At 52.9% G+C, this 12870-nt stretch overlaps 3 protein-coding genes across 3 annotated transcripts in view; all 3 read right to left on the bottom strand.

Moving 5' to 3' along the window:
• Window positions 1-202, bottom strand: part of Papolb (poly(A) polymerase beta (testis specific)) — a gene marked incomplete in the record, with an annotated part of 4460 nt that extends 4258 nt beyond the window's left edge. Inside the window, 1 exon segment of the mRNA XM_013521248.1 lies at window positions 1-202.
• The window catches only part of Radil (Ras association and DIL domains), an 83426-nt gene that overhangs the window by 48392 nt on the left and 22164 nt on the right, over window positions 1-12870 (bottom strand). Inside the window, exon 2 of the mRNA XM_013521246.1 lies at window positions 8695-9293. Within this exon, the coding sequence (XP_013376700.1) occupies window positions 8695-9229 (535 nt within the window). The 5' untranslated portion in view covers window positions 9230-9293. The remainder of the gene's footprint in view (window positions 1-8694; window positions 9294-12870) is intronic.
• The window catches only part of Mmd2 (monocyte to macrophage differentiation-associated 2), a 59870-nt gene continuing 56210 nt past the window's right edge, over window positions 9211-12870 (bottom strand). Inside the window, exon 7 of the mRNA XM_013521253.1 lies at window positions 9211-9293. Coding sequence (XP_013376707.1) covers window positions 9243-9293 — 51 coding nt within the window. The 3' untranslated portion in view covers window positions 9211-9242. The remainder of the gene's footprint in view (window positions 9294-12870) is intronic.

Genomic DNA, 12870 nt, shown 5'->3' with positions numbered 1-12870 from the left:
GGTCAACATGGCGCCGGCCGCCGGCGGCGTCCAGAACGGACTGCGCACGCGCGCGCCTGCGCCCGGCCTCGCGAAGGCGGGGTGGGGACGGGAGGAGCTTCGGCCCCCGCAAAGCCTGGCGGTCCGCGCACCTTGCCGAGGCCGCCCTTGCGCGTTCGCTGACCCCGCCACCCTCCCCTCGCAGCTTTCCGAGCGTCGCCCACCGGCGCCTAGGGAAACGCTGACGCACAAGCCCCGCGCACGGCGGCTCCCGCATCCTCCCCGGTGGGCGCAGTGCACACCTGCCCCAGAGCCCGCCACCCGCCGCGCTGTGCGCGGGCCCGCACCTCACCCGCCCGCTCCCCGCGTCCGTCGGAAGGGCCGCTCTTTTCACGCCCCGGCCTCCAGGTCCCCAGGCTTGTCCACACACCCGAGTCCCTTCCCGGAGACCGAGCAGATCTCCCCTGCTCACCGCGGCCCAGGCCACCTCCCGGCACCCGCTTCGCTATATTCAGTCTGCTGCTGAATCACTGACACGTTTATTTAAATACTTAAGATTCTTATTAGTGGAACCATTTTCTTTTCAAATAATCTTTTTTTTGCGGTGACATTCTATTCGTCCATATTTTCTTTAAATACATTAAACATACCTATTTATTATTCTATAACCAATGTTTCCCATTCCTAATGCTCTTCAAAATCTAGTTGTATGGTTTGTTATCTTCCATCGACTCCTTAAGGTAGCAAGACTTCTTGTGTCTTGTAATTTTGGATCTTGAGCTCACTTCCGGTGAAGTTTGGGATACATGTGTGGAAAATGAGTCCTGCCAAAGAGGGTCTGCTTTGTGTCTACCAGATGGCCTTGTACTCTTATCAAACCGCACTGTAATGTAGTTCTTATTGAAGGGGATTATCCAAACCATGGTGGTGCAATTTCAAATCCCAAAAACATGAGGAAAAAAACCCTGGTTTTCAATTCTAAGGAAGAGACTTAATTTTTCCCACTGAGAGCCCAGGTCAAGAAAGACAACTCATCTTTTACTACGTATAGATTCTTCCTATCCCATCTTTTCCCTCCAACTTGAATTTTGCAGGATTCTAACTGTATAGAGAAGGGCTTCTCTGTTTTAACTCCCTTGTAAGGTCTCAGAGACTTTCTTTCTCTTTGGGGGCAGCTCTTATGCATAAGTCTCTTAGTTGCCAAGACTGACAAATACCTCCAGCATAATTACAGGTTCAGAGTCTGCTAAAATTCTGTGGCTTTAAGATACTTCCTTTTTTCATCCCTAGGAATTTTCTTCGTTTCTGTTACCTGTGTTTAAAAGATGCACTTCCAGCTTATTTATCTTCAAAGATTTTCCAGGATACTTAACCTCACATATTGCCAGAAATTTAAAATCTATACTCACTACTTCATACTGTACATACATCCACTACCAAGATCATTTCTCGATTTCCATGGCCTTAAATGTCACCTACTCACAAAGTGTTCATAATCAGGCTCCTTTCTGAGCACCAGATCTATATTGTCTGACTGCCATGCTTGTGCCTTCCACTGGGATATCTCAGCTTCACATAATTGAAAGAGAACTCTTAAGTATTTCCCCCATAACTTGCTTCTCTCTCAGTAGTCTCCATTTCAGGAAATGGCATCTCCATCTACCCAGAACCCTAGGACTCATGCTTGACACCTTCCTCTTCCTCACCTCCACATCCACTTCATTCACAGATACTATGGCGTCTACCTTCAGAATACATTTGGAATCCACCCATTTCTCTCCACTTGTTTCCCCATAACTGCAGTCCAGGACACCATCAACCCTTGCCTAGACTTCTATAATCACTTAATCAGCTATTACTGACCTTCTCAACACACCATGCACGTAGGAGCCAGACTAGTTTTTAAACTCCTTAAAATGGCCTCCTTTTACACTTAGTCTAAAATCAAAATAGCTCCCCAGCACACAAAAATAAGTAAACAGTAAGCCAGATGTGGTAGTACATACCTGTCATCCCAACATTCTGGAAGGCTGAGGCAGAAGGATTACCAAGTGCAAGCCTGGGCAACTTAGAGAGACCTTGTCTCAAAATAAAAAATTAAAAATGGGCTTGGGATGTAGCTCAGTGAAGGCCCTGGGTTCAATCCCCAGTAACACAAAATAAAATAAAATCTAAAGTACCTAACAGCCCAGGTTGATCTTCCTGACTGCCCAGTCTCACTTGCTACCATCCTGCGAGTCTCCAGCTACAATGGCCTTATTTCAGTGCCCTGTCCCTATTTCATCCTCTCCCACCCCCAAGTCCCTGCACAATCCTCTTCTCTCTGCCAGAACGATCTTCCCACCCCACCAACTGCATCCTGCTTGTTAGCTGGTTCATGTGCTGTCATCTTTGACATGCGTTTAAAGTTCATCGGCTCAGAAAGAGCCTCTCCACCTTGTTCTAAATTAGCACCTATGCTTTTCATAGTGCATAAAACAATTTGTAATTATGTTTTGAGTTATTATATCTTTGTCTTTATTGCCCGCTAGACTCTCAGCTCCAAGATTATATGATTATTTTGTTAGTAGCTATACATATGGTTTTGGGGAGATCAAAGGGAAGGCTGGGGATCAAATCCAGCACCTCAGAAATGCTAGGCAAGCACTCTACTGTTTCACTACATCTCCAATCTTATTTTGAGGCAAGGTCTTGCTAAGTTGCCTCAAACTTGCAACCCTCATCCCTCAGACTCCTAAACAGCTGGGATTACTGGCACAAGATACCATATCTGGCCATTAGCTGCTGTCCACTCCTACCCAGCACCCAGTCAAGTGCCTATCACAAAGCGGTCATTCAATGAATATTTGCCAGTAAATGAAGAAGACCTTTCTTTCTCATTTAAATCATTGGGAAATCATTATCTGGAAGACCCCTTTCTTCCATTCTGATTAGGCCATGACTTTAACCTCATTAACCTCTTACTCTAGGGAAATGGGCTGTCACTTTAAAAACAGTATGCTAGGTGGCAGAGTGGATTAGCTATCCCCAGCCTTCACAATTGTCTCTTCTTTCCCTTCCACTAGAGAGGATGGAGAGCCTTCCTTGGGTGAAAGCTGCCAGGATCAAGATGGAGTCACTTGTGTCAAACCCTAAAAAATATATATATAAGTAATGGTGAGCCATTATGGAGGAGTGGATATCATGCATGAGCGCCTGGCGACAAGAACAATCACAGGCAACTCTGCAGAGCCGCAGCCCTGCACCGAAGCCTTGGCCACCGTCCAGAGACACTGTATAATGCTTCTGCCCAGCAACTGCCCATCCCCTCCTGGCCTGGTACCTCCCTTGTTATTGCTCCCCATAGGCAATAATGACTTATGCAACCTTTAAACACTCATTTCACCTTTAAAACCCCTTTTTTCTCTGTGTGTCTTTGAATGCACACATACATAGTTTACTATGGCACAAGGATTCCAATTGCAAGGCTCGTTCCAATTAAACTCATCCCCTCTGAAGATGCTCCCGTCTGTCGGTTACTTAGGTTGGGACCTGAGGTGTCCACCTTGGCCACATTTTTGCCAATCTGTCTTATGTTTTACGTTTTTCAAACATCTTACACCACTGGTGATGTCCTTGTGTTTTTGGTGGCTACACAAAACATCTCCAACAGTAGCTCCTTACAGCACGTGGCTGGACATCTCTCTGCAGTTCCCAAGCTCAGCCATGGGGCAAGGTGGGCCCTTCTGACATGGAGCTTCTACGATGAAACTGAAGGGAGGGATGTTTTTAAAATCCACGCAGTGAATGGAAGGATGACAGTGGCTGTGAACAACATACTATTCGACTTAATTTTCTCTTTGAATTAGAAATGTCAAAAAAGTCTTTAAATTCAATTACTTTTCTAGTTTTAGTCTGGGGGAAAAACATTTGGGTTGTTTTGTTTTTAGCCAAACCACATAAAATGAATGTTTTTCACCAGGATCCTATCATTGGCAATACGCTGCAAAGGACAAGAGGAGGAGCATTCCAGGTCAACCCTTTGTGCCAAGACAGGAGCTGTTTAACAGTCTGATCCACTGTGAAGAAAGGAGTTCCAGAAGAAAGTGACACGGGGAGGCTGGAGACACAAGAGGGACACAAAGGCAGCTGTGGCTTCCCACGGGCGTGATCCTAGCTGTCCCCAGGGGAATGTGTGTCACGACCAGTCCACAGGTGATGAGGTGGCACAACAGAGCACAGGTACCCAGCAAGGACACAGGTCTGTCCCCACCTGCCATCTCAAACCCAGTGGCACACTCGGCCTCCACAAAGACAATGGACCCCCATGGAACCCCAGAAGCTGAGACCACAGAGCAGCTTTCTCTCCCCTGGGCACCAACCCGCCCACAGGTTAAATGAGTGCCTACTGTGTACCAGGCTCCTCAGCAGGCATTTGGTGGGCTGTACTTTTCAGTCATGAGCCCAGTGACAAGTGCCATAGCATCCCGAGCCTTTATTTAGGTAGCCTTGAATCTCAGGTGCCTTAAAAGCTCTCTATACCTGCTTTCTGTGTGTGTGGGGGGGGGCGGTAAACAAGGTATTGAACCCAGGGTTTTTGCACTAAGCTATACCCCAGCCCTTTTTTTTACTTTGAGACAGGGTCTCGATAAGTTGCTAAATTGTCCAGGCTGCGCTCCAACTTGCAATCCTCCCGCCTCAGGCTCCCAAAGTGCTGGGATTACAGGTGTGTGCCACCATACTCAGCATTACACTTGCCCTTTTACAAAGAAGGTACCAAAAGAGAAGAGACCCTGCCCCAGAAGGTACCAGGGCGGAGCCTCTGAAAGCTACACACACAAGATGTCCATCAGCACAGCTGCAATCTGCACTGCCCTCTCCCCAAGTGTGGGCTTGCAAGGCCCCCACCCCCAGGAAGGCACCTAGGAGAGACCAGTGAGGCTGTAGGGCCATCAGAGCAAGTCCGATGACTGCAGGTAGCACACAGCAAGGTGCTGGGTGACAGGCACCAACAGCACTCCTCTGGGCTGAATCCAGTGGGCAGGTCTGCCCAGGGGATGTAGCAATGTCCTGGACACGTGTGACAGTTATAGCTGGAGCTCAGAGGCCTGGAGACCAGAGATGCTGCTCCAAGGCGCAGGGTGTCTCCCATTGCCAGGGCTTCCAGCACAAACCATCAGCGAGGCAGTCGAGGAGCCTGTCTAAACACCCTCCTTCCACTCGCAGGGAGGTGAGGAAGGTAGATGGGCTTCCTAGGGCCTGGCACACTGCACACAGGCAACACAAACCCTCTCCCTCACCCGTCCTGAGCCGCTGACAAAAACCACATGGCCCTGCTGTCACCCTCCCACAGTGAGCATGGCTGTCGTTTTTATCTCAATGATAGGACCCAGGCCTCTCAATATGGCATGGGCCCTAAATCCCAGCCCCAAGGAAACTACTGAGGGCTACTTTCCAGCCAGCACCACTTCCCCGACACCTCCCTCCGCAAAGACTCCGTATTTTGATAGTGTGGAAAGCAGGGAATTCAGCAGCATGGGAAGGGCCATGTTTACAGAAAACTAAATCCAAAAGTGCACGACTATGGGTGCACAGCCACAGCCGAGCAGTTCTTGGGACCCGGTGTGTGCTGATTTCAGCATCCTTGTGGCTGTCCTCAGTGGGGCCCTCTGGGGATCCTGGCCACTCAGCAGCCACCAGCCCTCTCCCCCTCCCCACCCCAGCTGCAGCTTTCTAAGACAAGAACTGGCTGATGGCAATGTAAGGTCTGCTGAGATAGGAAGGAGAACGGGCACAAGAAGCCTCTGGGTTATGGCACCCCAGGGCCTGAAGCCCAGGAAGCCTGCACTCATCCGCATGCGCACACACACACACACAGAACACACACATGAGCACACTCACAGGCCTCCCACCTTTTTGCAGACCAGATCTGACCATTCCCTCCCTGGTGAAATGGGGCAGCCTCATCCTAGCCCCGAGGGAGTGGATAAAGGGGAAGGTGCGCCAGGCCTTTTGTGGTCCCTCCTGGCCTGCCCTATGGTGTCCAGTGCCACCCTGATTCCCATTCTCCCGAAAACCAGAGCACCCACCTGCCTGTGAGCATTCACTTCACTGCAGCAAGTGTCACCACCAAGCGCCAACAGCATGCAGGCCTGCACTGGGGCTCCCTCAGAAGAGGGCATGCAACCCTCTTTGCAGCCCGGGAGGCTCAGAACAGGGCCAGGACACAATGGAGCAGTGTGGCAGCGATAGGGAATGCCCCCTCTTCCACTGAAGGCTCACGGTCACCATGTAGCCACAGTGGGCAGCCCCTGTCCCCTCCTCCAGGACCAGGCACTCTATCTTGTGCTGTTCCCACAGAGGCCTGACAGCAAGGGGGACACTGAGCCTCAGAGAGGCCCTCAGGAGGCACACAGCCAGCCACAACGGCTCCCTCCCATATCCTGACCTCCCAGAGGGCGTGGGAAGGGGTTAAGAGAATGCGTGGAATGGCCACCTCCACACCACAGAGGGCTGCACTGGGCTCTTTCCCAGGGAACGGCTGAGCGCATCACTATGTGCGCGCACGCGTGTGTACATGTGCACCAGACGCTCTGGTGTCGTACCGTAGGGACTGTCAGGAGAGCCAGGCTCAGGTCGGAGCCCTGAGCTCTGGCTCTAAGTCAGGCCCACCCCTGCCGTCAAGGGCAGAACTCAGTGTTGCTTGGTGTCTGTGGATCTCCTCAGCCCCAGCCACACTGAGCCTGCTTTTCTACTCCCAGCCCTCGGGGCCCCATCTCTGCACGAGGCAGAGCCCCAGAAGTGGCTACCATGCCCTGCCAGGTACAGCACCAGGTGCCCAGGCAACACCCAGAGGAGGCCAGCCAGAGAGGATGTCCTGGGGCCTGGACCTGCTGGGCAGGTAATGCAACCCACTGCCACCCAACAAATGGGTCACGCAGACCGGCCAGCTCAATGGGCTCTTTATTGGGAGGGCTTGAAAAGCCATCAGGGTTAAGAGGCTGCAGGCTGTGGAACTTCCTCACGCCTTGACTTGAGTGAAAGGAGCAGCTCTGAGGGCGGTGAACGGAGCAAACTCCAGCATCCTGCAACCTGCGCTTGGACCCTGCTGTTCCCCACAGGCCAGCAGCTACTGCACAAGCAGACCGGGCTTTCCAAGCCTCTGCCTCACCCAGCATCACAGCACGCTGACCTCATGAGAGGCGCTGCTGGGCCCTGCAGTGGCTCCATCCAGCCTGCTCTTTGCTGCCCACTTAATGGAGGAGGAAACACTGAGCAAAAGAATGACTGAAATGCTACCTTCTACATCAAGGGTCCTTTGTCTCCATGCAGCACCCCGGCGCCTCCACCACCCACCTCTTCCCCACACCAGGTCTTTTGGAATGATGCACCACAGAGAGAGAGGTTCTCTGCATCACTGCAAGGCAGGCTCAGGACAAAAGCCAAGCCCCTCTAAACAGCGGCCCATGGAGCAAGAGAGGAGTTCCTGCTGCCGACAAGCAGGGTGCTTATCTGCCGAGACTCAAGTGCCCTTGGCCACTGCTAGCAATTCAGACTGATGTCAATGACAGGAGAGTCCCACTGTAAGGACCTTGTCCCTGCCCACCCAGCCTATCCTGTGCGCCATGGCCTGCATGCTGCCAGAAGGGACTGCTGGCACCGTCCCTCAGCACGACTTACTGAGCCCCACGGCAGCAGCATGCACACAAGGCTTCACTAAGCCTTCACGGCTCTGCGGTGTCATCCGGTCCTCCAGGTCAGGAGTTGGACTGGTCAGGCTGGGCCCTGTAGCTCCCCCGCATCCCTGTCTCACACCATACCCCAGGGCAGAAAGGCTCTCGAGAAAGCAGAGCTGGACAAAGTGAGCAGTCACAACCCTTGAGGAGGCACCCAAAATGCCAGCAAGGACTAGAGGCCGCTTTCCACCTGAAACACTGCAAGACTGAGTGCTGAGTCGCAGTGACCGTTACATGTCCTCCTGTGGGCAACGGGCCAAGGCCACAGGCTTGAGTAGGACCACTGGCTGTTTTACAGTAAACTAAGAAAAGTAAAATATGCTTGATCCAAAACATGTTTAAAAATCTTTCGGTATTTGAAAAAATTATTTTTATGGCATCTGTCTCTTAGGGTACTCAACTTCTTTCCACCAACTGAATCAACACTCAAAGCACTGGGCCACAGGCCGCTGGGTCCTCAGGCCCAAGGGCAAGCAGGCTCTCAGACAGGATATAACCCACTGCCTCCAGGCTGGGACTCACCCAAAAATGGCCTCTGACTGCCCTGGCACCACAGACCCCTGCAAAGCTACCCACACAACCCTCACAGCCCCACTGCTGCAGACCTTGCAACCTGACAACACCATGCAGGTGTGAAGCCTCCTCCACTGTCTTTCCCTCTGACGGCCCTGTCCCTGGGATTCTCACCGAGTCTGAAGGGTTCTGTGAGGCATATGTGATGATGTAGGCAATATATACCAAGGGCTGGCCAGTGACCCAATCAAACAGAAGGGTGGACTGGGCCTAAAACGCCACCAAAGCCACAGTGCAACACCAGTCTGACAAACCACCATGTCCAAGCCACGGAAAGTAAAGTGGTGGACAAATGAGAATCCTTCCCAGGCCCACAGCAGGCTCCACTCACCTCTTCCGGAGAAAATGCCTGCCCATGTGCTCCTCTGCTCCCGGTCCCCTGCTCCAGACCACCTCCCTGCCCTCGGCCCCACGGCCCCTTCCTCACCTGCCGTGATGGTATCCACATCTTTGGCAGCCAGCTCTTCCACGTCTGATCTCTTTCTCAGCTCAAACCTCCTAGACAAACCTTCTCGAGGTTTCCATAGCTCCTGGATCAAAAGGGGCTTCTCGTTGTCCCCAAACACCCGGAAACACTGGGCCTGCCACCGCTGCCCAGGGTCCCCAGCCTGACCCACAACATCACATAGCACGTACTGGCCGGCACATGTGGGGTCCAGGGCATAGCGCTCCAGGGCTTCCTTCACCAGCTCCTGGGCGCTGGATGTGCCAGTGGCCAGGACACTCTTGTAGTGGGTGCCCGTGCACACGCTGTCCCCAAACACCTTCAGGACTCCAGGAGCTGAGAGCTGGGTGGACAGTTCTGCAGGGTCATCACTGGCACCCAGGCTGCATGGGGTAGAGTCCAGGTCCCGATACTTGTGGCTCAGTGTCCGGGACAGCATGCTGGACAACAGCTGGCCCTGTCGCTTCAGCTTGCTCTTGGTGGGTGGAGACATGACAAAGTGAGTCCCATAAAACATGGTGGGCAGGTCTTCAGGGATGAGGGCCGAGGATGTCAGCCAAAGCGTGGGGAGAGGCTGGGGTCTAGGGGCACAGAATGAAACAGGTCAGCACCAAGAACAGAGATGGGAGTCTAATCCCACAGGTAGGAGAGCCACTCAGTGTCCCAGCCCGGCAAACAGGCCACCTCAAACCGGAGCACCTCAGCTGACGACTGGGTTGCAGCCTGCTGGGATGAAGCAGGCTGGACAGCTGACACGCCTTCAGGGAAAGCTGCTACTTGGAAGCATGACGAGGTCCCCTCATCCCAGGCTGCAGTTCTGGGAAGTCCTGGCCACAGTGCACAGGGAACTGAGGCTGGCAGCAGGGCACAGATAGGCACTGCAGAATCACAGCGGATATTGTCCCAGCAAGCTCACCATCTGGCCCCATCATAGCCAGAAAAAAGGGGCAAACAAGTAGGGGCCCAGCTTGGCTCTCTATGAGTGCAAACCCATCATAAACAAGTGGGGAGTGAGGCATGATATATACCTGTAATCCTAGCACTTAAGAGGCTGAGGCAGGGGCTGGGGATTTAGCTCAGTGGCAAAAGCGCCTGCCTGGCAAGCGTAAGGTCGTGAGTATCGGTTCCCGGTACCAGAGAAAAACCAAAAAAAAAAAAAAAAAAAAAAAGAGGCTGAGGCAGAAGGATCACTGTGAGTATGAGGCCAGCCTGGATTCCACAGTGAGTTCAAGGCCAGCCTGAACTACATCATGAGACCCTGTCTCAAACACGCACGCATGAACGCACACACGCACCCACACACGCACGCACACACGCATGCACACAGAGCTAGGGAAATGGCAAACTGCAGTCAGGAACCCCCAAGAAAGTGCTGCTCCCTCATGACCTGGCAGAGGAGGCTGCTCCCAAATGTGAAGGAGACACCTCCCTGGGATGCAGCTCAGGATGTCCTTGTAGCCGCTGAGGACACGGGGAGGCATGCCTGGAATGCGTGCATTCCACCCATCACATCTAGCCCTGGAGATGCAGTCTCACTGGGAGAGGAGGAAATGGCCCTGGGAGGCTTTGATGTGTTGCAGAATCCTAATCCCAGTACTCTAAGCACCTCACAGGGTTTACAGGTGGAGATTATCTGTGGGTCTCCCTCATATGCCCCAGGGGGGCAGGTCAGCAGAGAGCAGGGCCAGGCTCCCCAAGTTGTGCTGCAAGACTAGGGCATGGGGAGAAGCTGTGCACACATTTCTGAGGGACTTCTGCCCTCCTGTGCTCTTGTCCCCCACAGAGACAGACCAGTGAGCCAGGGGAAAAGCCCATATTTCAGAAGGCTCTGGAAGGAGTGCGCAGGACCCACTGAAGGCAGCATGGGCACCTGCCACTGTGACTAGCCAGCCAACTCCACTACAATCAGCCTCAGCTCACTCGCAGTCCTGTGGGTGCTGGAAAAGGCTCTGAGGGAGGCAGGGGGCTGTGTAGGGATCCTCAGTGAACCCAGCAATGTGAAGTGTCCAGACCGCCACAGCTGAAGCTGATACTCAGCTATCCTCTTGCTGCCCACTGCAGCCCTGTCCCTGGGCCTCTCACTGCCACCAAGCCACTCCTGAATGAAGCCAACCAGCAGGCCACCAGTCTGTTCCTAGAGCTACATGCCTGTCATTGCCAAGCATTCTGGGAGGACCCAGCTCCTCTAAAACTTCACACACAGAAGCCTGGGTTCCTGACACTAACCCCTGGTGCATAAGATGACACAACCTATTGCTTAGGATGTATCACTGCAAAGCCTTTCACCCCGTACTGGCTTTCTGCAGACTTGAATCTGCTTTCAAACAGCTGCTGTCCCAGAGATTCCAGCTACTGATCACAAAAGGTGCTCATGAGGTCAATAAATTTTGCAGTTTCTCCTCCCCAGAGGAATATACGACAAGTCTCCTTGTCAAATCCTGAGAGGCCCAGAGCTGGCAGTGGCTTCCCTTTATGGACCCCTCACTGAAGTAACACCAAAAGCATTCTCAGAGAGCATTTACATCACAGACTGCTTGTTCTGCATCTGCACATACTGGCAGCTTCACATCTGTCCCCAAAGGGAACTCAGGGTCAAGACCAATGCCTCACAGCTCAGCCCTCTAGACCATCTCTGAGGGCTGCACAACCCTGTCTCTGGAGACACCCTTGCTCAGAAGCCAGCACATGTTCTCAAGGTGACCTGACCCTCCGCAGAAGTGTGGCCCTCCCTGAAGTTTGGGGGACATCTCCCTGGACAGAGGCTCCCCAGGGTCCGGAGCCCAGTCCACAGTGGGTGACAGCAGAGGAAGCCTCTGTCTCTCGAGATGGAGCCTGAAGGTAAATTGAAACACAATGTCAAAAGCTGCAGAAAGCACCCCTAAGGAGGGAGGAAAGCCACAAAGTCACACGCATGTTTAAAGGCCCAGCATACAGTGGAGAAGTGATGGGCATCTTGCATTGGGTAACGCAGGTTTGGTGAGGTCTGACACTCCCACAGTTCTGCTTTAATAAGAAACAAGTGGAAAGTTACAAATACGTAACCACTAGGTCCCCTCCCAAGTGAGGGGCCGTGGTGTCTGAGCTTCAGTAGCGCCCCTCCCTCCTTTCCAGCAGCCTCTGGCACCAGATTCTGAAGCAGAGTCAGGAAAACCATGCAAAGCAGGGAGACGATGTAAGTGGGAAGCAGTGACTCATTCCTCCCCAGTAACTCCTTCACCCCAAGAAGTCCCTGTGAAGTTCCAAGCTTACTACTTTGGGGTTGTCAGGAAGTCTTTTTCCTCTACGGTCACCCTCCCTGTGGCTAATGCACAGGATGCCAGTGACCAGAGCCACCTGCACAAGGATCACCTTCTTCCCTAATCACAAAATGCAGAGGACAGCCTGTTTGTCCAAATGGGTTTGGTTTTTAAAAGGCCAGAAGTGCAGAAAAACCCTACGGAACAGAGCACGTCCTGGGTAATCAGATCTGTTTTTTCTGGGAAATGTGACCTGCCTTTTCCTTTTCTGTTCAGTTCTCACTGTCACACAAACACTTTGGGGAACCTTCCAGGCCAAACAGCCAGGGGTGCAGGGCACCTGCTGTGGCAAATGTTCGTCCCCCGTTTCTGATGAAAAACAAGCTCAAGTCACAGCTGCGGGGCAGGGAGCGGTCAGTACAGGCTGACATGGGTGGAGGGACACTGCTCCGTTCCAACAGGACAATGTGGAACCTATTATCATTCCACCGGCAGGGAAAGAGGATCGGCAAACCTCGCACACTGCGCTTTATGCCCCTCTTCCCTAAATCCTAACTTTGCAGCAGCAGCCAGAACCAAGCTTTCCATGCAAACATAATTCAGTCAGGTGTCATTCCGCCTGCTGGTGTCTGGAGAGGGGACAGACTCTCCCAGCGGGACTGAAGGCTGGCTCCTCTCTGGAATGCACCAGAGGTGGCACCGGTAATCAAATTCTTTTTGGCAATTCAGATTAACCAAACACTTGACAGGCCACAGGGGCTGGGCAGGCAGGTCTGCAGCCCGCCAAGGCCCCACCCACTGGCTCCCCAGAGACAGGAGCTAGTCGCCCTATGGCCGGCCGAAGCTCCAGCTCAGCATCTGTCTCCCGAGAGGCAGTCCCTGTCGCGGGGCTGGAAGTGGGACAGAAATAGCTGGGAAACAA

This window comes from Chinchilla lanigera, unplaced genomic scaffold (genome assembly GCF_000276665.1).
Source record: "Chinchilla lanigera isolate Chin_1 unplaced genomic scaffold, ChiLan1.0 scaffold00059, whole genome shotgun sequence".
In the NCBI taxonomy this organism is placed as follows: Eukaryota; Metazoa; Chordata; class Mammalia; order Rodentia; family Chinchillidae; genus Chinchilla; species Chinchilla lanigera.
Note: the sequence above shows the minus strand (reverse complement) of the source record. Positions and strands in the feature narration are given on the sequence as shown.